The 25,255-nt window shown below is 38.7% G+C and overlaps 2 protein-coding genes across 4 annotated transcripts in view; both read left to right on the forward strand.

Moving 5' to 3' along the window:
- tiam1a (TIAM Rac1 associated GEF 1a) overlaps positions 1–3,229 on the forward strand; it is a 55,299-nt gene extending 52,070 nt beyond the window's left edge. Inside the window, exons 27-29 of the mRNA XM_069721026.1 lie at positions 278–365; positions 481–653; positions 790–3,229. Of these exons, the coding sequence (XP_069577127.1) occupies positions 278–365; positions 481–653; positions 790–1,445 (917 nt within the window). The 3' untranslated portion in view covers positions 1,446–3,229. The remainder of the gene's footprint in view (positions 1–277; positions 366–480; positions 654–789) is intronic.
- A 36-nt stretch (positions 3,230–3,265) lies between these two features.
- The window catches only part of grik1a (glutamate receptor, ionotropic, kainate 1a), a 31,296-nt gene continuing 9,306 nt past the window's right edge, over positions 3,266–25,255 (forward strand). For 2 of the 3 annotated variants that reach the window (XM_069721037.1, XM_069721044.1), the window contains exons 1-12: positions 3,266–4,952; positions 11,575–11,742; positions 12,184–12,441; positions 13,625–13,806; positions 14,635–14,688; positions 14,916–15,086; positions 15,489–15,632; positions 17,969–18,076; positions 22,219–22,332; positions 23,035–23,238; positions 24,193–24,416; positions 24,990–25,108. In XM_069721037.1, the coding sequence (XP_069577138.1) occupies positions 4,871–4,952; positions 11,575–11,742; positions 12,184–12,441; positions 13,625–13,806; positions 14,635–14,688; positions 14,916–15,086; positions 15,489–15,632; positions 17,969–18,076; positions 22,219–22,332; positions 23,035–23,238; positions 24,193–24,416; positions 24,990–25,108 (1,828 nt within the window). In that variant the 5' untranslated portion in view covers positions 3,266–4,870. Of the gene's footprint in view, positions 4,953–11,574; positions 11,743–12,183; positions 12,442–13,624; positions 13,807–14,634; positions 14,689–14,915; positions 15,087–15,488; positions 15,633–17,968; positions 18,077–18,476; positions 18,522–22,218; positions 22,333–23,034; positions 23,239–24,192; positions 24,417–24,989; positions 25,109–25,255 lie in introns of all 3 variants that reach the window. The other variant, XM_069721051.1, reaches the window with a different exon arrangement.

Here is a 25,255-nt window from a genome sequence, read left to right on the forward strand (position 1 = left end):
TTTCTGATGAATCAATACTTTCTGACAGTAGCTTCAAATGCTTACGAGTCCTGCTTTTGTCTCTTACAGAAAATAAATTATAACCTTTTATGAACAACAAATAAATATACATTAGTAGGTCTGCTTGAAATATTTTTCACATCCAGTCTCTCCTCTAACAATCCCTGTTTATCTACCAAATGGCCTGTTGTTGAAGGAATAGAAATTGATGATGTAAATTGACTGAACATTTTGAATGAGGATCGTGTCTTTTTTTCTGCTCTTCTCTTCCTCTCAGATTCTGAGGGCACAGCAGTATGTGAAATCGTCCACACAAGGTCTGAATCTGAAGGAAGACCAGAGAGAACCTTCCAGTTGTGCTGCAGGTATTTTCTTTTTTCAAAATCTGTACACGTGTTCAAAACATAGGTTACTAAACAACATCAAACAAAAGATCCTTCTCTAGTGATTTTTATTTTGTGTTCTTTGCCTGATTTTCAGTTCTCCAGATAGTAAGAAGGACTTCCTGAAAGCGGTTCACTCTATCCTTAGAGAGAAGCAGCGCCGGCAGCTTCTTAAGACAGAGTCTCTGCCACCCAACCAGCAGTATGTTCCGTTTGGTGGCAAACGCCTGTGTGCCCTCAAAGGGGCGAGGCCTGCCATGAACAGAGCAGGTGAACAGAATCCTCAACATGCAATGCAACCGACATGTAACTCGGCAGAAATACTGTTTGTGCACATGATATTACCAAAATAAAATGATATCTTTCTTCAATCTTTTTTTTTTTTTTTCTGTCCGTTTAACATCAGCTCCTTCTCGAACGCTGGCCCGCAGGAAACTAGTGAGGAACCGCATCACCATTGACACAGACCTGATTTTCCATGGCAACAACAACAATAGCAATGATGCCAGCTCTTCTTACCCTTCCTCCAACTCGGTACTCTTCCAGGATGCCCCCCTCCAGTCCCACAAACCTCAAGGAGAAGACACGGACCGTTGGGTGGAAGAGCAGTTTAACCTGGGCTGCTATGAAGACCAGTCTGAGGGCATCGACGTGGGCCAGGTGAAGGAGACTGACATTTTGAGCGACGATGATGAGTATTGCCAGTCTGTCCGGGCTGCGTCGGCAGAACTGGACTCCCTGGAGGGGGAGATGGAAGGACTGGACCTACAGGGCAAAGAGATGAGGAGCCACAGCCTGAATGGACGAGTGGAGACGAGACGCGAGATCATGCAGACTGCAACGCAGGAGGAGGAAGTTGATCGAATAAAGCACGGCGATGATTCGGGCTCGGTAGACCCCTTCACATCCTGTGGTGTCTCTCTGTCCCGCTGTGCAACCCCGACTCTAAAGCTTGCACCCTTGAAGCAGTGTGCTGTGGAGGGCGCCACAAACAAGGAACACGATGTCATCTGGGTGCGGCGGGATGACTTTGCTAACGGGTGCAACAGTGACGTCTTCTGATTAAAGAGTAATAGAAGATTAAGAAAGGAGACAAATGGTGGTTTCGTCCACTTTTTACAAAAAGTAGGAGTGCAAGGAAAGGTGGAAGAAATTGGATACAAGCTTTAAATATGTAGAATTTGGAGAACGTGTATAGAAGATTTACCCTCAACCAGTCCTCCCTGTTTCACTACACAATCCTCTTCTTCCACCTCACCTGCATCCTCCCCTCTTCTGACAATCCCAAAGTACCGAAACACCCAGTGAGTAAAGTAAAGTGTTCTCGGCTTCATATGAGGTATTTCTTGTGACTGAGAGAGGCTCATACAAAGCTGCTTCAAAGTGAACCAGACAGAATCCACAGTCCTCACCGTGTTGGACATGCACCCAGGCATTACACACACCCATGAAATTGTATGTGAACATATGAACAAGACGACACGGCATGTAAACGCAAGTAAACAAGCAAGCAAGCAAGTGTGTGTGTGTGTGCGCGTATATGCTGTATACTGTAAGTGTATATAGTGCACAGACACAGAGGCAAGGCAGCTACTGTACCATGCACACATTGTACTGAAGAGACGTCACTGATCTGTGACCTGGCAAAAATGTCTATTTTTCAACACAGGAATGTGGGTGTTATATTTTTCTGACTCGGAAACTGTTTGTATTTTAACACTCAAGGGCTGTGTGTTACTGAACTTCTCTTCAGGGGCTTTTGGCTTAACGACTGCTGTGTAAAAGATGGTGAGATCCAACTAGCTTTATTGTGCTTTTTATGGTTTTAACTTAATATCAGCGGCACATTGGTGTATAGTCAGGAGTACGACAGAGTGCCGTTATTATCTTGTATAAAAATGCTTTTAAGATCACTTTTTCTCCTCTCATATCCCTTTTAAAGATAATTTTGACAGCCGATAGTCTACCTACTGTTTATTTAATCATTGCCTTTTTTTTATTTTTTATGTTTACATCTAATTCAGCTGTCCAGTGTTACAAACTACCTTTTGTCTGTTTGGTGCCAGAAATGGGCTTCAGAAAGCCACCACTTGTGCCCTTCTCATGATTATTCAGTCTTTAATTTTGTTGCCCAAATAAAATGTCATTTTATTTTGATAACCGATGGATATCGTCAAGATCATTAATATCCTGGACACTCTCTTGCCCCGGAGGCCATGCTCTCCTCAGGTCCATGATTAATATCATAATAGTTCCTACATCCTGTTTACTTGAATTATCCTTTTGTTTTGTTTGAAAGGAGCCATGTTAGTGACTGGACTGTAATGTCAAGGAGAGGACTAATCATGCAGCTGAACTGTCATCTTCTACCGGATTCAGATATGTTAAGCAATGACATTTTACATCACTCCTTCTTTCCACTTCACCACCCTGTATTTCTTCCTCTATCCACCAGGCTGTGCTGTTTCACTGTCATCACAACAACTTGCTGATTTATATGCTCAACAAAGTCGTGCGCACCTAATGGATGTATTGAACATGCACTTAATACCCAACTGTGAGAGGGTGGATATCTGCAAGCTACTCTGATTCAGAGTGAGAGGAGAGTGGATGGGAATAACACACTTTGGATGTTTTTATTATTGTTGTTTTTTTATTATGATGCCGGTTTGTATGATTTTAGCTCACTGGGTCACAATGAGACTTCAGACTGAGGTACAATCACCCAGCCTTGGAGGCAAATCCTGAGAACCCCTTTGACTCCTCCCTTTGTACTTTTAAAACTGTGTTCGTACATAAAACTGTGGAGCATTATCATTTTTGTTCAAATAAATTTTCTAAATTTATTTTTGTGTGAAAGTTCAAATTCTTCATTTTAGTTAAAAAAAATAAATAATAGAAATACATTTTCATTATTAGTTTCAAAAAGCTGAAAAGTGAAAAGATAAAGGGTGGGGAAGTGGGGCACAAAGAACCTACATACAATACTATCAGTTTTAAATATATTCTTTAATTTCTGATGCTCTATCAGACATTTACATGAATGGTATTTAACAGGAGCTCCAGGGCGACAACTCAGTATTCATATCGGGCAAGATTGTTGCCCAAATCCTCCGTCTAGAGAGATGGGTGGCCATTTTCTCATTTAATTAAGTTTGTCTATAGGCTGTTTGTCAGACGTCCAGGTTGGATTGGCAGGTTTCCTCAGATCGCTTGGCTTCCAGCTTTGAGAGAGTTCACAAACATTGTAATAAAAAAAATTAAAATGTCGCTTCTGATGTGATGTGGATTTTGCTTGAGGAGAACAGAGTCTTCAAAGTGTTTATCTTTTTTAAATGCCACAATTCCGAGTTAACAGACCACAGGAAGTTTTGAATGCAGTGGTGAATAGATGACTTAAACAATAATTCTCCAATAACAAATGATGGATGAAATAGTGAGTCAGTCAGGTCTTAATGAGGAATCTTAGAGCACATCCAATATAAAGCACATTCATTATTCACACACACAAATGTGTTATTTGACCTTCCTTTACGAGTGATGTGACAGGATGGGAAAACGTCCAGTAATGGAGTTGGATAAAAATAAAATCCTTGCTTGTCTGTAGTTAGAGATAATCTGGCATCTGCCCTCTAACCTGAAGATTATTCTCCACTCATCAGGACCGGTGGAGAGAACCACTGCCAATCCATCTGCTCCTTAATCCACACCAACTGTAGCCAAATTTGCTAGAGATAACCAGAATTAGAGCAGGAGTACCTTCAGTATAAAGGCTGGTCCATCATGTTTGACAAAACAGGGTGCTGTTATTTAGAGAAATAATAACAAAGATTATCCCACTTGATTTAATACATTTCCAAATAGGTAACTTTAAATTTCTTGTCTAAGTGAAGTGAAAAAAATAAATAATAGTATTTGAATACGTATGGAGAGTCTTTAACCCCAGTAGCCAGCCTTTATGTCATGTGAGCCTATATCGGTCACAAACACCCATCTTCGGACGGTAGAAATATAAATACAGACAAAATGTTACGTCCTGAACAAGCTATTTGTCACAATACCTGAACTCCTGGATGAAGACCGTTATTCATTATGCATTTTATTTTGAAAATATATACCGGAAGACAACTTTATTTTGATGAGTTTGATATCGACTCTCGCGCTCTCACTCCCTCCAGCCTCTGCTGCCTCGGAGGCGCACAGACTAGTGAACGTGTTTACTCTGGCTCACTGTGTTTCTGCAGCCAGTTTGTTTTCGGAAGATGTGACTTCGATTGACTTTGTGCAGGAAAGTTGGATCCATGTGACTTGTGGCCATCATTTCTGGTTTATTTTGCGCAACGGAGGAATGCAGAGTGGAGGGATCGAATTGGGAGTAAAACTTGGGTTGCGCGCTGGCATGGCACTTGAGTTGTGTCCGCGCTTGGACAGAGGCTGATTCTTTCTGTCATGGTCTCAATATTAGCGCCGAGTTCGCCTGGAGCACTATGGAGGAAAATAAGAGACTTTTCTGCTATATTCTCATGGCGGCGCAGCTCTGTCTTAGCTCAGCACAAGTCCTCAGAATCGGTAAGCGCAACAGCTGTTTACGCACGGTGGTATCGGCGTTTTCCTGCATATATGGGTTGAGTGGACAGAACCAGGAGTATAGTTTAAATGTGAGTTGTCCCTATTAGCATAGGCGTGTAATAAATATATCCTTTTCCTGGACTCTGTGGTAAGTACAGTTAGTTTTATGACCTTAAGTTTTAGAATTTTTTAATTTCCCCTCATACCTTTGTATTCTGTGAATGTGATGGATTGTGCCTATTATCTAACGCTGTCAGCAAGGTTTTGTTTGTACAGAAAAATAATAAAGATAAAATGTACCTTGACAACTTCATTCATGTAGTTTAGGAGTTACATTTTTCCATCCGTTAGCCCTTTTAACCCACAGATTCAGAGTGATGGGTTCTCAATACTAGTTAAAATAGTCAGAAATGACTCCAAAAATCTAAGTTAAATGTTCCTTGTGAGCTAAAACTCTCATATTTATTCATCACCTTCAGCAGAGACAATCATGCTTGTAATGATGTTAAAATGTCCTGAAAAATGCTGGTGATAGAAGGAGGTTTTTTTTTTTTTTAATGGTAAACACTACAATTTCTATCCAAATCATCTTTTAAACTTTCAGCATATTTTGCAAGCATACTTATTGCTATACACAAACAGCTACAAGTAATACATTATTGATTCTTCACTGTATACTCCTCTGCCTACCACACACTCCTGTTGAGGGCATTTTAATTCAAAATATATCTCCCAATCATCCTCAATCCTGGTGTCATTGGCCTGGTGCAGGTAAGAGAAGTCAGAGAGCTACACCTAGATTTGATTAGACACGAGGATGCCGGTGAGCATCAAGGGCTGTGTTCATTATCCGAACGTCTCACTCAGGCTTTGAATCAGACCAGAGTCAAACTGTAATATGTGGATCTAATTGACTGAATAAATTGGGAATTGGTGTCACAGTCACCTGTTCTTGGAAAGGTAAGGAGTAGACTGCAGTAGGTCCGCATACAGTTCTGGTCCTGAATTGGATAAGCAACACCTTATACTTTTGGGAATAGATACATTTCAAAATGTGAAACACATTTTTATGTTAGAAGATTTTGCATTTGAGGTTTTCCAATATTGTTCCTAACAATATGCAGTATGTGATGAGAATTATAAAATGTGATAATGCTTTATTTGTAAAAAAAAATCCTGCAATTATTAACAGTTAAAGAACTTTTGAACATTGAATGTTGAATTTCTTTTCTAAAAGGTCAATTGCCCACTTACATATTTGTAAAAAAAACCAACATTTACTCTTTCTCATTCAGAATCCAAAATCTATGAAAATATTGTTTATTTACCATGTTTAAGTGCTGAATATGAGATTTCCCTTATACTTCACTGAAAAGACCATTCTCACTCTGATGCTCCAAATTTCCACATCACGCTTGTGTAAATTGCAGACTAGTTGTGATGCCACAAAATCCTGTTTGTACAGTCAATTTAATTTTAAAGTGAGCACGTCAAGACTTTCCCCCCTTTCAGTAGATGAAAGTGAAAACAGCCTTTCTTGTGTCAAATGCTGCAATACTGTACATCAGTCTACAAAGTAACAGGTCACATGTACGAGTTGAAACAATAAATAAAACACATTTTTGAGTGAAGGGGTGGCTTTAAAGAGCTTGCTAAACGCACAAAAAGGTTACATCAGAGGACATACACCAGCCAAATAGATTACAACTTGTCCACCCCAGAGATTTTAATGTAAGCCCTCATGTGATTTCGCCTACTACTGATTCAAAAAGTGTTATTATTCTTACTGTTGTGGTAATACATGCTGTTCAAAACAGCTTGCACGCGAGAGCTCAAATGATACTGATTTTCCTCAGGCTGATTCTGACCGAGGATATTTAGTCTATAAGTGCATAAAATATAGTTCACCCGAAATGTGACTAAGATATGTGTGATTGACTTTTAAACTTTTAAACATCTCTGAAGTCAGTGCTCTTTGGTTTATGATCTGGACTTTAGCTCTGGGTCCCACATTAATATTCAGGACCATCCAAGACCATTACGTTCAGCTTCGGTAGATCACACAGACCCCTTGAACAACACAAGCCTGGAAACTCACAACTCCAAAATATTTACGTACATAGACATTATCAGTGTGTGTGTGCATGCGTGTGTGCGTGTGAGCGAGCGAGTGAGTGAGTGAGTGAAAGAGTGAAAGAAATCCTTGAACTGCAAAGTTTGGCTTCAGGTGTTCCTTTCTGTTAAATCAATTTGCTTAACTTAAGCTGGAGCTGTAATGTACATTTATGAAAGGATACCTGCTTAATTTTATTCATTAGTTCCTTTTTCTCCAATAAATTAGATGAACTATTAGGAAAATGAAACTCTCCTTAGCCAAGTTTTGGAAAGTTAGCCTCTCTTTCGTCAAAGATGTATACAGAGATATATTGTGGAATTGGTTGCTTCAGTTGTGTGATCGTTTGTCATGCTGGCAGACACCCAGGACTTTTAACTGGGAGAAAGAAGATGGAGGTGAAGTCGGTCATGGAATGACATGACTAACATTATTTATTTGTATTGTATTGATCCTCTGCTCTCATGAGACGCTTCTTGTGATGTGTAGATTGAGTTCATTGAGTGAAACACAGTCACTTCTATTCACTCCCCAACCTGAAAGGAAGCACTGCTTGGCATGATTGCAAAGGTAATGCTTTCATTTTATGAAACAACTGCCAAAAATGGAAAACTAGAGCTAATAATTTCATCCTTTTTTGCTGTCAGTTTAGAAGGTGATGCAAAAAAAGAGCCTACTTCTTGGATAGTAATGTGCTATAAATGTGACAAAATGCTACAATGGAGGCAAAGCATCGTATGATCTTTGCTTTCTGAATTAGCATTGCCATTGATTTCTGGAAAATATGTTGTGATCACAACTCAAGTACAAACAGAGAGGCTCCTGGTACACGATGACTCTCAGGTAGTCTTTGTTCTTTTTTCCTTTTCAGTTCTTACTGTCTGTGCCTGCCTCTCTGTTTCTCTCTTTCTCCTCAGTCTCGACATCCCTGATTGCATTTTTGCTTTGTTTTGCCCATTTGTACAGCTCCTTTGATTTGCTGTTGAGAACAAAATGTTTCCTATTTTCTCAGCCAGAACCACAGGGTGCAATGAAACGTTTGACACCTGAGACCCATTAACTACTCTCCCAGATGTATTCGGTCCTGGCTGTAGCCACATAACCTGTTCAAAGTGCACAGCAATACCTGTTTTCAGACAGGCACTGATGGCAGTAGTTTCTATCACCGTGAGCAAAAAGGAGAACTCTCTCACTTGTAAACCTCAGTGATCTTTCAGAGCTGCAGACACATCCACAATTCGTCTATCTCAGGTACTAAGTGGCCGTTAGATGTGTAACTACCTTCTGCTGAAATGCTGTGCTGTATAAAAGATGACTCAACTACACTATGGTCTTTTGGGTGACCACCATTCGAAGGTCGAACAAAGTTGAAAGTGTTAAAATAGCTTAAACATGCTGGTATAATAATTTGGAATTTTAAAAAAAGCTGCATGCTAATGTGCACATCATCAATTAATCATTACATTTTGAATCAGTAATGTTTATACATTTCTCAGAACTGTTGGCAGAAAAATTAATTGAGCCTTTGGTATTCTGCAACACAGCATATTAAAGTCCCCTCTCTATTTTGCAAACACATTTTGCATCCAGATTGTGCCAGTGTAAGAAAATGTCTTAGTAATCTTTATGCAAATAGCAGGTTAGCTCATGTTGTCATCAAAAATGTAAAATTGGCAAAACAATCTTGTGGCAGTTCACCAAAACACAAATCGGCATCATCCTGGGTTCGTCTCTAGACTGTAACATGTTATTTACCTTTTTGTACAACAGAAGAAATATCATAAAGTGTTGTAAAACAACATAAATCTTACACCAACTTTAATTACCGCTGAGGAAAATAAAAAAAAAAACTCACGCTAAATCTGCCATAATGAGCTACCCTGTGTTTTAAGAAGCCTCTGTGCATCTTGAGCATGCTTGTATTTTATGCAGATAAAATTCACCTACAAACCCAAGGCACATGTTAAAAGGCATTTATGAAGACCCGTGGGTCCTCTGAAATTTTTTACATCCATTTGTAGTGTCTTATATAACAGATGGATGTGCATTCCTGTGGCAAATTATTCCTCATTATTTCGGGGCTAAATTAATGCTTTTAGTGCTCTGAGGTACATTAATTCATTTGCAAGAAAAACACGTAGTTTAAAAAATACAAATTTTATGACTGCAGTAGTCACAAGTCACAGTAGAGTTCAAGCTACTCTGCAAGAAAGGGTGCCAAGTCACTCATGTAAAACATAATTATGTGTTATTAAATAGTGAGGAGTTTTGCATGACAGGTTGGCACAAAGTTCAGATTGGTTTTTCAACTTGTGGTTTTACTCCCACTACAGGGAGATAAATGGCACATCCATCCATTGAAGAGAGCCAAACATCCACATTTTATGGTCCAGTTTTTTTCCAATTACAACTACCTTATGAGCACAGTAACTGCAGATGAAATTATAATTTTATACGAATGGAGTAATGATTGTTCTCCTATGATTACTAATTCGCCACCAGGGCATTTACAAGGATTTATTTGTGACTGTGATATGTTGTGAGTCCCTCTATCATGTGTTTCATGTGGGTGAGTGGGTGTGAATGTTGTTAGAAAGCAAGAAAATCTGAGGTGTATGTAGATGAATTGATATAGGCTACCTTGAACATGCAGAGACTTGGCCCTACCAAAACAAATATCTGTAATCTTTCTTCTTTCTTTGGTTAGATAGATGGATAGATATATTACATTTTAGACCTTTTTATTCAAAATTGTACAGCTGCTTGTGTTTCAACAATGTTTGGAAATTATGCTTTGGAATTTGGTGAAAGATTCTTATTAGCTTTTTTGTGATTTAGACAGGCATTAGCTTGGAGTTGCCAAAGCAAAAACAGGAAAACAGAAAGCTATTTCAGTGACAAGAAATACAGTAGTTACACTGGCATCTGAAAGCACAACTTGTTCATACATTTTAGCTTTGTATCGATTAAACGGAGAACTAGTACTTTTTTACCAGATTTGATCATTTTACAGAGCCAGACTGTTTTCCTGCTTTCAGTCTTCATGCGATAAACTAAGCTAAAAGGCTTCTGACTCTAGGTTAATATCTATGGTACAAACATGAGAGTGATATTAAAATGTATTGATCACTACAATATCCTTGTGGGAAATATAGATTTAAGCTATCACACTGATAAAAGCCCTTATACTGAAAGCATGCAAAGAGCTGTGTTCTGGTGAAAAGTCGTTGGTTTAATATTTAAGGTTTCTGTGTGGAGACTGTATGCTGTCTTTTGCTGCATCATGCTTCACGCATAGAAAGCATCTGGACTAGCACAAGAACCAGAGTAAATGACTGTAAATCCAGTGATTCTGAGCAATCCAAAACAATCACAATCAGTGTCTGGGATTTTATGCTCTGCTGTATAATTCCTGTGTGTGTGTGCAAAACCCTAATTTGTTTTTCTTAAAATTTACTATTTGCAGGTGAAGTCATTGTTATCATATGCTCATTAAAATCCATCAGAGGCTGGAGAAAGAGGGGAAAGATTTTCTTAGGACTGAACAAATAGTACAACAAATAGAACCATCATTTAATTCAGCAGGAAATCTTACCTGCATGCAAACTATCCTGAAAAAGGTACAAAATGTACAAGACTGACAATGACTTATCCAATTAGTATTTCCTTTTGTCCCTGCTGATGGGCTGAGAATAATTTTACAAAAGCTTGTTTTGAACTTCCACAAGTAGTTCTTAAAGCCTTTTTATTTCCTGCTATTTCACACTGGTAGCAATTATATTTCATCTGGACTTATAATCCACATTTCACATCTTCTGTGCCCAGGTGACAGGATGTTGATTAGGAGTTTGAGGGGAATTTCAGAAGTCTGTCTGAACAGCCTTGTTTCTTCAAAGATTGCTGACAACTGGTTCATGCAGTGAATTGTATGTGGCCTTTGGTCCCCACAGAGTAAAAGTGAGAGCAGTGGAAGAACCTTTACCCCTTGCATCTGAAACTTCCTCTCTCTTTGAGGATCCAAGTGTTGAGTACTGTATATGCCTTGCGGAAACATTTTAATTGTTCATCTTCAAGTAGCAGTTTTACACCACAACTATACATGTTATAGACCTTTTCTTGCTTACTGGGGTCCCGACCAGCTTTTTTTTGGGTATCTTATCCATGTATAACTTCTGTTGGTGAAATTAAGCAATATGCTGCCTATATGGTTAATGCAGCCGTTATAAAGGGGACTTTGAGTTGTGGGTTGCATTCTGTCTTTATTAATGGTTAGTAACAGTTCTCTGAAAACCTGATCGCCTGATCGTGAAAAATTACTATTTAGATCAGATGTCCATTCATGATTATTATTTATTTCGACTGCAGACCTGATTAACATTATCAATTACATTAAATACAAATGATATATAGATATACACTGGGTTATTCATAAGTGTGGTTTTATGCCTTTTTATTGCTCTCTCCTGATTTCAACTTCTCTCTGTGTTTCCCCTCTATCTCCATGTCCAGGTGGTATTTTTGAGACCCGGGAGAGCGAGTTAGTGAGTATGGACGAGCTGGCTTTCAAGTTTGCCGTAAACAACATAAACCGCAACAAGACCCTGATGCCCAATACGACTCTCACCTACGACATTCAGAGGATCAACCTCTTCGATGGCTTTGAGGCTTCCAGGAGAGGTATGAAATGATCATAAGAATGTTTGTACAGCTACCTCTGATGACATCATATTTCTGTCAGTGAGTGAATTCATTATTTTGAATCGAAGTACAATCCTTTTAGCATTTTAAACACTGTCCAACCATATACTCAGGTTTGACCTCGTCTTGTTCTAACATTAACTGCAAGCTTGAATAAAATGTCACTATTTAGCATACGTGGTCTAGCTCCAGGTCCCCAAGTTAACTATTGGATTGTGTAAATTAATTATTTTCACACTCTTCTAACCATAATGCTGAACAAATATTTGTATCCTTTGTTGCCGGATGGGAGCCCATCTTTGTTTTTTATGCTCAGTCAGTTTTCTTCAACAGAAAGTTAACATTTACAATGAAGTTTGGTTGAGAAACAATCTCAGATTTTCCATCCTAACCTGACAGGGTACTGTTCTTTTTCACCAGTGTGTGACCAGCTAGCTCTTGGGGTGGTTGCTGTGTTCGGCCCTTCTCACAGCTCCTCGGTTAGTGCTGTTCAGTCCATCTGCAACGCTCTGGAAGTCCCTCACATACAGACTCGCTGGAAACACCCATCAGTGGACAACAAAGATACATTCTTCATCAACCTGTATCCTGAGTACACCGCCATCGCCAGGGCCATCCTGGACGTAGTCACGTTCTTCAAATGGAAGAAGATGACAATGGTCTATGAGGACAGCACAGGTAAGTTCTGTGAATTTTATTAGACCAACTGTCATTACATTACAAATACTTTTCATTTGACTCCATGTTTTAACATGATTATAACAAACCCGTTTGATTAGTCTGCCTTTTATGTGAAAATAAAAACATATGCACAAGCAAATCGGTTTGTATTGAACTGTTTTTACCTTTCTCAAATATTTCACAAAGTATTAAGAAAAAAATTGTTGCTTGTGTGAATAGTATTTACAGCGTATTTCACGAAGTAAAAACAGAACAATTCAGCTCTGAAATATTGTCACGTAATCTTTGATGTTGTCCTTAACACCAGGAAAATGCAACATAAAATATATTACGATAATCAAAATCAAACACAATATTTTTTATGTTATGATAGTAATATTATGAATATGTATCATCCTGTTCTAGACCTGAATATTAATTTTAAGATTTAAAAAATCTACAGTAATAACTGCTTTTTACTTCTATTTTATTTGCCCATGCTATGCTAGATATCATCCATAAAATTGCACGACATTTGAAGTGAAGGACTAAGTGTGAGATGAGGTCAAATGCGCTGGTTTGTGTTTTCTGGACCTTACAATATATTTATATGGTATTGTTATAATTACAAAACACAATTCTGTCTACCTCACCCCCTTTGTGCTGGCCAGTGAACCCAATCTGTGACGGCACCAGTGCCTCATATCAAACGGCTGCCAATATTCCTTCACGAGATTCAAACCATAACACTGATGACCTCGAATCCTGTGGTTTCCCACACAGAGTCCACACCCATGACCCAGACAATATGAAATTCTGCTGCTGAAATGTCATGGTTTATAGATTGTTTTTGGCCTGTTATTTTCAATCAAGAATATATTTTCCTGAAATGTCACATAGACACACACTTGCTTACAGGAATGTGGGGGACACATACAGTCCATTCAACATTCTCGTCTGAAAACAAAGTAGAAGAATGTGGGAAGGTGATATAAGAAATTGAGCAAGAAGCTGGGCAGCCGGATGATGCAGAGCATTAGGATCATATCCCTCAGTTAAGGGATGCAGGTGTCCTTGAGCGAGACCCTCAGCCGCAAGTCATGTTCTGGACCTACACTTGACGTATGACCTTCACAGGGTAGGATGAAAAAAACAAGTGGCCAACAGGGGACAAGTGATCTAATATGCTTCTTTTTTTTAGGTCTGATGCGGATGCAGGAGTTGATCAAAGCTCCAGCAAAGTTCAACTTAAAGATCAAGATCCGCCAGCTCACCCCGGGGAACATAGACGCCCGCCCGCTGCTGAAGGAACTGAAAAAAGACAAGGAGTTTTTTATCATTTTCGACTGCTCCTATCGCATGGCAGCAGAGCTTCTTAAGCAGGTTTGTGCAGGAATATTTCTAAGGTCCTTTTCACCGGTTTATTCCGCTGACATTTACAACACATTTATGTGTCCTTTGGGAGCAGCACATTTGATTTATTATGTCAAAAATGACATGAAACCTATTTACTCTGTTTACTAAGGCTTCTAATGTATTTTGAATTATGGTCATTCAGAGAAGTTGTTGAGGTGCTCTTCAGGATCACATAGCACTTCTCCTACTTGTCATGAGAATTTTAAGTGGTCCACAGCTTGTTCTTCACATGGTTATGTTACTATTTGGCAAAGCCCATATAAATTAGATGGTCATGTACACTAGCTGATTTATGAAGTTAACAGACACACTAATATCAATACAGAATATAGCACTGTCTGTATTGAGTATTGCCCCAATAAGAAACCATCCATATATGCTGTCATGATACTTCACATTGTATTTCCATTCTTCGTTCGTGTTGTTTTCATCTCCATTGTCTATCACAAAGTAATATTAAAGCTATACAACCCCTTTTTTGTTATTAGACATTGAAAAGAGAAACTTAGAAAGGACAAAATAAAAAATATTCAACCCCAGACTTGTTTAATTCATACTTGAAGTATAGTAAATGCAATTGATAGTTTTTGTTCTTATTTGTCTGTAATGGCAGCCTCAGATTTGAATATCATAAAATAAAACATTTGACTTACTTGACGCACCATGCAAAAGAGTTAATGGCCTGCCAAATTTCCAATCAAACACATGACACCAGCTGTACCACTGGATGACTTGTCATATTTAAGATAAGCAATATGACCTTTAATTACTCTATTTCTTCTTTTGATGTTGCAGCTTTCATCAATGGGAATGATGACAGAGTACTACCATTTTTTCTTCACAACGTTGGTGAGTAAGAGAAATGCACAACTTAAGTTGTTTTATCGGAGGCAAAGTAAAACCCAGCTCTGGGTGCTCATCTGGCCTTGAAATGGCTTTGTAAATTTACAGGCAAACTTAAATTTTTGGGGGTTTGGCAGATATAGTTGCACTCTGAACCAGAGCTCTCCATTGCACACACAAATAAACACGTCCATATTTTCATCCAGCTCCTCATTTCCTCTCTCCTCTTGCAGGATTTGTTCGCCCTGGATTTGGAGCCGTACCGCTACAGCGGGGTCAACATGACGGGTTTCAGACTGCTGAACTTTGATGACCCCTGGGTAGCTTCTACGATGGACAAGTGGGCAATGGAAAGACAGCAGGGTCCCAAACAAGAGAGTGGCCTGATGGATGGTGTCATGACTGTAAGCCACGTACTGTTATTTTACATGACAGTCACCCACTCTGCTGAAATTCAGTGATGCACATTTGTATGCTGTTCATACAACTATAAACCAGAAACATCTGCTAACCCAAGACTTTGTAGGGCCTTTTGTAGAAGCTCTGTTTCAGCATGGTAAAAATGTAAATGCAATATTCTCCTATCTTTATTTCATCATTGTATCTACACTGTATACTGTTTACTTCTTTAATGGCAACATTTTCATAAAGTAACTACCATAGTTTCATCCTTACGCTTTTTCATCTGCAAGATATGCTCCCTCGGTTTTGTAATTTAGTTGTTTATAACCGATGTTTATCTGTGTACTCCTTTTTAGTGTAGTGATAGAAAAAACAAAATACTCCCTCCACTGCCTTCCTTGCAGACAGATGCAGCCTTGATGTATGACGCAGTGTTCATGGTTGCTGTTGCATCCCAGCGGGCCACGCAGATGACCGTCAGCTCGCTGCAGTGTCACCGCCACAAACCATGGCGCTTCGGACCACGCTTCATGAACCTTTTCAAAGAGGTAAGTGACCGACAAGGTCTTCAATTACAGAGAATTATAAACTCCGTAAGATCACCAGCGTGACTTTAGAAACTCCTATTGCTTATTGCTTGACCACCATGCATTTTTGATGATGTGTTTCAGAGTGTTTTGAAAGGGGCTTTATGAGCACAAGATCTTTCAGATTTATAGCGCCTCTGTTGCAAACATGAAACTCACCAAAACTGGGTGTCAGATAATTTCGTGTGATATGATGTTTCATAGGTCCCCTCTGATAGGCCATGCTTTGCTGCTGAAAGTATACAACATGAAAATACACGGTATTTATGTACTTATAAGTTGAAAGCATGTGGCCCAGCCTGACTGTCAGACTGGATGCCTACAGACAGAAATGAGGCCTTTGATGCATGAGTGTTTTGATCTCTTAAGTCTTAAATCCAGCAGAGGACCGTTGCCTGCCATGGAGAGGGAACATTATCATTCAGTCACCTCACTCATATTTTCCTCTCCATGCACCCCCACTTTCAACCCACTCCCTCCTTTTCTTGCAGTTTTATTTTTTTTGAATTTTAGTGCCAGTCTCTTCTTCAGCTTTTCATTTTGTTGGCCACTGCCTTCCCTTAGAAGCATCTGTCCTCCTGTATTATTCATCACTTGATAATAGCCTTTTGGAATACAGGAACCGGTAATATGTCTTACACAACAATCAATTAAAAACCTGTGTGCAGAATACAAGTACACAGCTTTCATTTCAGTGGCAGAAATTAAATCCTGGACATGATAACCTGCATGTTCTTCCTCTAGTCTGGCTATTGTAGCACACAATTTTATTGTGTTTTTGTATACAAAATTAACAGATTTTTATTTCACGTTTGGACATACTTGGTATTCAGCGTGCATCATCTGGCAGAAAACACAAAAAACTGGGTAATATCTGGATTTTTAATGTTGATGTCTGCAAGAGATGTTTATTCACTAAGAAAAATATGCAGGAAGAAAATGTCTGACTGAATTATGGCCTCAATTTTAGCATTTTAACAAACTCCACTTGTTCAAGTTCAAGACTTTCTTGCTCAAAAAGGGGAATGTGGTTTCAGAAATACATAATTTTCGGTTTCTCTCAACATAAATCAGGAGAAGGTGGTATAACCTGCCTCAGCTTGTGTTTTAAGATGGCCATACAGTTACAGTGTTTACACATTCTGTTGATTTTTGCAGTAAGCAGACATCAAAACTGGAGCCTTCCTCAAATAATAATGAACTGTTTTTTTTATTTTATGAACTGAAAAGGTCAAGAATTGCTATTAAGAACTAATGACTAATGTCAGAGAAGGAAACCTTTCCTGCCACCACATCTCAAAAGTAATGCTAATCTGAAGGATATGAAGCAATATCTGGTTAAGCCAGATTTGTTTTTACAAACAAGTGCTTTGGACAGATGAGGTTCAAATTGAGCTCTTTGGCCACAATCACCAGAGGGGAAACTTTGTGAAGCTTAAAGTGTAAATATTCAACTTTAAGCTTAGATAGAGACGCATGGATTTAAATGTTAGCAAATTCTGGATGGATATATCCTGCAGTCAGTCTAGAAAGGAAAACTGAAAAGATGCTGGCAACAAGGACAATAATCTGAAGCAGGCCTACCTTAAGAAACAAAAGCTGAAGCATTTGGAACAGCTCTCAGGACCTGAACAGGTCTGTGGGTAGATCTTAAAAATGTTCAAAAGACATCCCAAAATGATCTCAGAACTTGAAGTTCTAAAGAAAAGCAGCTGGGAATTCTTAAAAGAATAGAAAAGAATTGATGCAAAAATTAAAAACTTACAAGTTGTGGTGTCTTTTAAAGTCTTTAATAGTTACACATGCTGAACCATGGATGAAACGCTAAAGGGGTTGAAACGAGGCCTTTTCATTTCAGTACACTGGGAGAAGCTGTAGCTGTAATGCAGTCCAGAGTGTAGTGGTGAAGGTAAATCTTTCTATTTATCAGTCAGTCTACATCTTGACCTTCACCAACTTCATGGTCATGAACTCAAGAATAAGATCCTACATACAAGCAGCTGAAATTAGTTTTCTACACTCTCCCTGACAAGGTGAGGAGTTTAGCCATCCTGGAAGAGCTGTGACTCTCCACTCTGAGAAGAACCATGAGTAACCTGTAGACGTCTCCTAGTGTTCACCTGTTTTGAACCAGCGAGTCTCCCAGCCATCTGTCAACACACACCTCTTCTCGCTGCCTGAATCCCCTTCACTTCTCCTCCTGGGAGTCTTTTCCAGAGTTTCAATAAAGCTCCGCTCACACAAGGAACTTAGATGGTCTCCCACTTCTCTCATTCTCTGCATCTCCCTTTTTCCAGGCACAGTGGGAAGGACTGACAGGGCACATTGTTCTTAATAAGACAGATGGCCTGAGGAGAGACTTTGATTTGGACATCATCAGCCTCAAAGAGGATGGCCCTGCCAGGGTGAGCACATAGGCCTGGAACGACCACTCATGCTGCTTCCATGCTGCCTGATTCATTCCATTAAGGTGTGTGTGTGTGTGTGTGTGTGTGTATGTGTGTGTGTGTGTGTGTGTGTGTGTGTGTGTGTGTGTGTGTGTGTGTGTGTGTGTGTGTGTGTGTGTGTGTGTGTGTGTGTGTGTGTGTGTGTGTGTGTGTGTGTGTGTGTGTGTGTGTGTGTGTGTGTGTATGGAAGAAAGAAAGAGAGAGACAGGTACTGTCGATATTTAGTTTCCTAAAATCCATCCACACATTTATTATTTGGTTTAGATTTGTCCAGTCCTGAACATTAACAGAGCTACAACAACTGATTATTTCTTTCCACACTGTCTGCTTCATGTTGCCCTCTTCACAATTTCAAAAGGGTATTGTGGAGGGTGGAAGTCGCCTCACGAAACGGTGGATAAAGGTTTGTGCCTGTGCCCTGTTTAGTTGAAGCCTTTGTTGTTTTACCCTCCACTTTCTTCCCCAAGTCAGCCTCTATATGCCAACCACCTCTCTGCTCCCTGCCTTGTCAACCTTGTTTCTCTTCACTGATTTTGTGTACAGCAATGCCATGTATTTGACATTTCAGTTTCCCCTCTGTTTGGGTGCAGGCATTGCTCTGACACATGTCAAAACGTTTTTAGTAGCTGTAGAAAAAAAAACAATGAAATACCATGTTTCAATAGACTTTGATTAGAATGAAAAAGTCCAGCAATTTTACTCAATGTAATGTCATTCAGTTTCCTCAGCTGGTGGTTGTGAGTAATAAAAAATAAATGAACAAATATATTCTGTATATCCTTCACTTTTGCAGAGACATGTCAGTCTGCTACTTAGCTCCAGTATAATGTGCTTCACTATTAGATTTCTTTCATGCTTTCATGGAAATCACGCAGGCCAGAGGGGTTTAATTGCGACCAAGAGGGATCCAGTTAGCAGAGGAGACGACGGCTTAAGTTGAGCTCGAAGACTTTACCACAAGAAGAGCAGACTTCCTTTGATTGGCACATGGGCCAACGTACAAATTGAAGCTCACTCCAGTGCAATGTTCAAAGTTGTGTATCAATCAACGTTATCATTACAACCACAACACTATTTCTTAGATATAAATAAAGTTGCATTTTAAGCACATTTATACGTATATCTGTGCTCTTTAAGATTTGTGAGTTTCACGCCTCTTTATTTAGTCTCACAATATAAATATACTACCAATTAAGTATTCTTTACCTTATATTTCTCTTTATCACCTTGAAACCAATGAGTTGATGTGTGAAAGAACAAACAATGAATTACGTCCTCCCTCAAACACAGTTTATAGTCAGAAGCTGGCAGAAGTTCTTCCTTTCCGTCTGTCTCAGTTGTCAGACAGACAGGTATGTAGGCAGGCAGCAGCTGTCAAGGTGCAGAAGTGACTTACGCTTTCATTTTAATTCCATTCAGTACTTTTAGCCCTCAAAAGCCTCCCCTCAGAGGAAATACCACTATATGGTAAGCCACATCACATAAAACGCCCGACTTTATGGTCATGAAAAATGAATTATCAGTCTGTTGCAGTTGTGTTAGTTCTTGGGCACTGGAGTGTTAAATACACTTGGAAGAGGATGATGAGACTAAACAAAGTGAAAGTCTCCTGAAAAAAAGAAAGTATTTTCGCTTAAAGTTGTTGACTTCTCTGGAAATACGTTTTTTTTTTTTTTCCCCTCCTCAGCTTTCTTTGCCTGGCTTAGCACATCTTCACTGTGGTAACGGTTTTCCAGTCTGATTTGGTTCTGGATGAGGATGAGCTTTTGGATTCATAGATAACATTTTATTCACAGCGTATGAGAGAGAATTCCTGTCAGTTTTTATAGCACACTTTGTTGTTGGGAGCTGCTCTGGTATGCACGATAAATTTGCAAGGCTGTACACAGTAAATCCATGACTTGGGGGTTTAAAAGATGATGACTGTATGCAGTACGGTTGTCTTAGACTATATTTTATTATGAATTGCGTTGACTTGGTCAGATTACTTCATTACTTCAACTTCAATCAAACTTACCTTGATATTTAACAGTGATATTTTCAAAAATAACTCTCTTCAACAACATATAATTTAAGAAAGATCACATAATTTGACACCAAAATGCCCTCGACACTTCCGAAAAATATTGTTCTTGCTTTGTCCATTTATCTTTGAGATTGGGGACAATACAATTAATTAAATCCAAACCTATTTACAGTGTTCAACATCTGCAGTGTCCAGAGATAAGACAGATTTATGGACTCCTGCACAGAGTGCCCCCTTGCAGAAGTGCCACGCTGGAGATATAGAGTGCTGTTAGCAAGGTTGTAAGCGAGCACATTTTCCATCTGTCTGACTGCGTTAACAGAATAAAATGAACATAATGAAGAAGGCTTGTTAATCTTTTGGAATCCCACGTAGCCCCTTTCTGAAAAATAAATTGTGAAAAATAAGACTGTACCTTCTGTAGAGCTCAGTTTAATAAGAGGTACTGATGCGTTCACTACCACTCATCCTCTTATTTTGTGAATGAATGAAGAGGCCATTGTTTCTGGATAAAAATACCAAAATCCATTACTTTTATTCAGAGAATGGACTGCCAGAGGAGGAAAGCTTGTCTCTGTCATTTGCTTCAGTTCTGTTTACAATGAGGCGTAATAAATTAATGCCCTTAACTTTATTGCATCATGGTCATGAGCTCCCTTGACCTTTGCTGGCTCTTAAACAGTGAGAGGATTTGAAAGGGTCAACATCTAGCTGCCAAACGTCTGTTCTAATCTGATAACTGTCTGGATTATAGCGCCTGGTCTGATGAACCCAACACTCTCTTTCGCAGTTGCTGTGACAGTAAAGAGGACTAACACTATGTTGTCCTCTATTCCCTCCGCTCCCCAACCCTTTCTGATTCTGCCCTTCCTCATTCATGCTGTCCCTGCTGATGTTATTTCCCTTTCTTCACCATTGTATTCAAGTAAAGCTGTAACAAAGGATTATTTAATACATGTTTACACTGTAGATTATTATTTGTTATCCATAACATGTCAGAAAATACAAAATAAGGAATACTTTTCTTAACCCGAATGTCATCAGGTCTTTTCTTTTCCATCCAACAGAGACCAAATAAAATTAACAAATCCTAATAATTGAAACTAAAGAAAAATGGGAAAAATTTAAATTAATTGATAAATAAAATAGCTGTTTTTATTGTTACTAAACTTCTAATTAGCTACATATTACATATTAATTCTATAATAAGCATAAAATAACTTATCTAACAGTTATAATATGATATTGTAACATATCGCCACTATATTTCCACAACTGTTAATATCATCAACATATTACTTTTGTCATTTAGGCATTCACAATGTATTTCAGGTTCAATCCAAATTAAATATATCAGTAAATGCTTACAAATCCAATCCAAAGCGAAAATGTATCTTGAAGAAATCATTGTCTTCACATCTGTTGTGAAAAACAGCTTTGTTTCAGGCTGCACTGTATATGTTCAGTACCTGTGAGTCCAATAAATCGCTGCACACAGTAATAACATCGGTTTTCTCCAGAATAAACATTTACTTGAACCACACAATCTGTTTGGAAAAGACTGCCGCTTCCTTCTTGTCTTCGCTCTACACAAAATATAGTTTGCAGCACTGTGACCAGAATCATCAAAGCAAAGCTGAGTAAAGGGAAATGTTGAATAGTGAAACGAGCAGAAGGTCGAAAAGGATCAAGGAGTGTCAGGTCTTTTATCCTTTATACTTGTCCTTCATTTTTCTGTTTGCCAAATCAGAAAATATGATTAGTATGCAGTGTGTTGGAGCAGGTTCTAGTTTCATCCTAATATGTAGAGACTAAATCAACTTCTATAGATTCTTTTTTTTTCTGAGATAAAAGAAATACTCAATCAGCTTATTCCCTTTAACAGCATAGGTGGTGGTGATTACAAATGTAGCCTGATTCAAAGTTTTTAACTGAAGCAAAACTCTAATACACTGCAATTTTGTCAGTCTTCCACCGTGACTCCAATAGCAGGTGCCAAATGTAACGTCCTGTGTTTTTTGATCAAATCACCAGATGTGGTTAGATGAACCTGAAGTCCTGTTTGCCTTTTCAGATTGCTGTGTGGAACTCGTACAAGGGGATGAACCTGACGGAGTCCCACCGAGAGAAGAATAACAATGTGACAGACTCTCTGGCTAATAGGACTCTTATTGTCACCACAATACTGGTGAGCAGAAGGGTTAAACATAGGTTAGCACAGGGAAAAGGAGGGGAGTACATATGAGATGTGTGGAGCGCAGATACGGGCAACAATAGAGAAAAGTATAAGGAGAAGGAAGTAGGAACCATTGAAAGTAGGTGGTGTTTAGGAGGGGTTACTGAATTGATCGTTTACAATTTTGTCTAATTATCACATCAGTCCATATGCAGAGAAGATGCAGCATAGAAAAAAGTAAATTCTCATTCTCAGTTCAAAGAAAATTTACACATGAATTCATAAACAATGGGATGTGCTGAAAAAGTTTGTGTAGGAGTTCTTTCTGGACTCAAAATTGAGTTTGTTTAAGGTGCTTTTTGGATATGGATGAATGTAAGCATAACTATATTGTTTTAAATGAATAAATAAATGAAACTCCAAGGCACTTATCATGGCTTGGTCATATTATAATTTCAGCATCAAACCTTCGCCGAAGGCTAAATGTTTTTTTTTTTTTTACATTTATTAAGTAATTTAACAGAGAGTACCTTTGAATTTTAGATTTCAATGTCCAAAACTGGATTTCTGTTTAGATCGCAACTCATGTAAGGGACATTAGACGAGACCAGAACTAACTACTTTAACTTAGTCCTGAGAGAGCATAAAAAGAATTGATTCAGAATTAAAAATACGTTTTGAAAACAAAATTACGCTGTTTTTTTTTCTATACAGGAAAATCCATATGTGATGGTAAAAAAGTCAGAAAAGGAGCTGGTTGGGAATGATCGCTATGAGGGCTACTGTCTGGACCTCCTGAAAGAGCTCTCGAACATCTTGGGTTTTACGTATGAAGTCAGGCTGGTGGGTGATGGGAAATACGGAGCCCAGAATGACAAGGGGGAGTGGAACGGGATGGTCCGGGAGCTGATCGACCATGTGAGTTAATAGCTGAAAATACAGCAAAAAAAAATAAATACAACATCTCCATTGTTCAAGATTCAAGACTTTATTTGAATGTAGTTGATGTGAATTTGATTAAATTAGATCACATAAAACAACAACAATTAAAAACCTAACATCTCATGCAGCAGTATGTGGAGTAGAAGTGTGACAGAGTCCTGATGTGGACAAAATTACTGCTTTTGCTCAAGAGAAAAGTCCACAGTTGAGTTCATGGATTGGGTAACACTTTACAATAAGGGTACATTAATTCACATTAAGGCCGTTAATTTACAGTTAGTTAATGAGTAAATAATGATTGATTAAAGTCGTTCATGTTAATTAAGGTATCAATATATGCCTTAATTAACAGTTATTAAGGATACTATTGGCATTATATATCAATAGTACACTTATTAACTAATAAGTAAGGCATAAATTGGTACCTTAATTAACATGAACTAAATGATCAAATGTTAATAAATGTACCCTTATTGTAAAGTGTTACCATGGATTGTACCAAAGCAATATGTTTACAGTCCAGCACAATCAGTCTGCCTTCATTGGTGAGATCAATAGAAGGTAGATTCAGTATCAGGGCGCTCTGGGTATATTAACTGGGCCTCTAACAAATGATTTTTGATCAGAAATAAATCCCACATTTAAAAAGTACTGAAATTCTTTTACAGCATTGTTGACAATAATTGGTATTAATGAAGCCTGTTTCGCCCGTATTTGACATAAATCCTGGAGTAAAGATAAATCCTCAGTTAGTCTCTTGTAGCTTTATCCCTGTTCTTGTTCTGTATGACACATTTTTAACTGTTTGTTCTCCCATAAAAAAAACACAAACAAGGTTTATACTGCCTATCGTTTGTGCACAGATATTTACCAAAGCAATTGAGCAGTACCCATTTGACCTGTAGAACCTTGTCTTTTGGCTTTTATTAGGTTGCAGACCTTGCCGTGGCTCCCCTGACCATCACCTACGTTAGAGAGAAAGTCATCGACTTCTCCAAGCCCTTCATGACCTTAGGCATCAGCATACTGTACCGGAAACCTAACGGCACCAATCCGGGTGTGTTCTCCTTTCTTAATCCGCTATCTGCGGACATCTGGATGTATGTGCTGCTAGCTTGCACAGGAGTCAGCTGTGTGCTCTTTGTAATAGCCAGGTAAGAGGACGGACTGACGCTTCTGATAATAACAGGCTGTATGATGGGATAGAAGAATAAAACGATAGCTGAGTGTGTACTTTAGGCTATATAGATGATAAATTGTCCGCAGCTTTGCCACAAGCTCTATTGTTGATATTGATTGCTACCACTAAACATTTGAAAACAAAACACAAAACAATAATTGCCACAACTGTATTGCAACAATTTTGTACTTTTGCGCAGCTGTTCTAAAATAATAATACAAAAAAATGCTTTTAGTTGTCCGCTGCCATATTTCATTATGGTTGCTAAGTAGCTGGAAGTAATTGCTGACATTATTCACATTTCTCTCAGGTAGTGCATAAAACCGCTTCCAGCAGGTTGCACCTAGCTACCACTGTGAGATTGAAAATGAAAATAATGGCAGAGCGTATATTGCTCTGGAGAAGAACTGAAGGCCGTCATTTATGTGAAGTGCTCGACTGGTGCTTGCCCGGACCTCAAGATTTGCTCCAATGCATTGCTCGAATATTTGAGTTTAATTTCATCTCCTTGTTCCTCCTTTTTTCTTTTTCTTTGATTGTCTTGCAGGTTTACTCCGTACGAGTGGTACAACCCACATCCATGCAACCCGTCCTCGACTTTAATACAGAACAATTTCACTCTACTCAACAGTTTCTGGTTTGGTGTTGGAGCACTCATGCGACAAGGTATTTAACCGACTGTTAAAGTGACTGTAATCATTATCCTATTGACAGGGCAACAATCACGTGGAAATCACACCGTCGTGTGTTGAAGGCAGATGTCCAGACGTAACAATATCATTTGACTTCCTCTTTCAACCCTATTGAAATTAC

Source organism: Brachyistius frenatus, unplaced genomic scaffold (genome assembly GCF_029030835.1).
Source record: "Brachyistius frenatus isolate BFR_SWC_R1_liver_20210118 unplaced genomic scaffold, ASM2903083v1 Contig_5, whole genome shotgun sequence".
In the NCBI taxonomy this organism is placed as follows: Eukaryota; Metazoa; Chordata; class Actinopteri; family Embiotocidae; genus Brachyistius; species Brachyistius frenatus.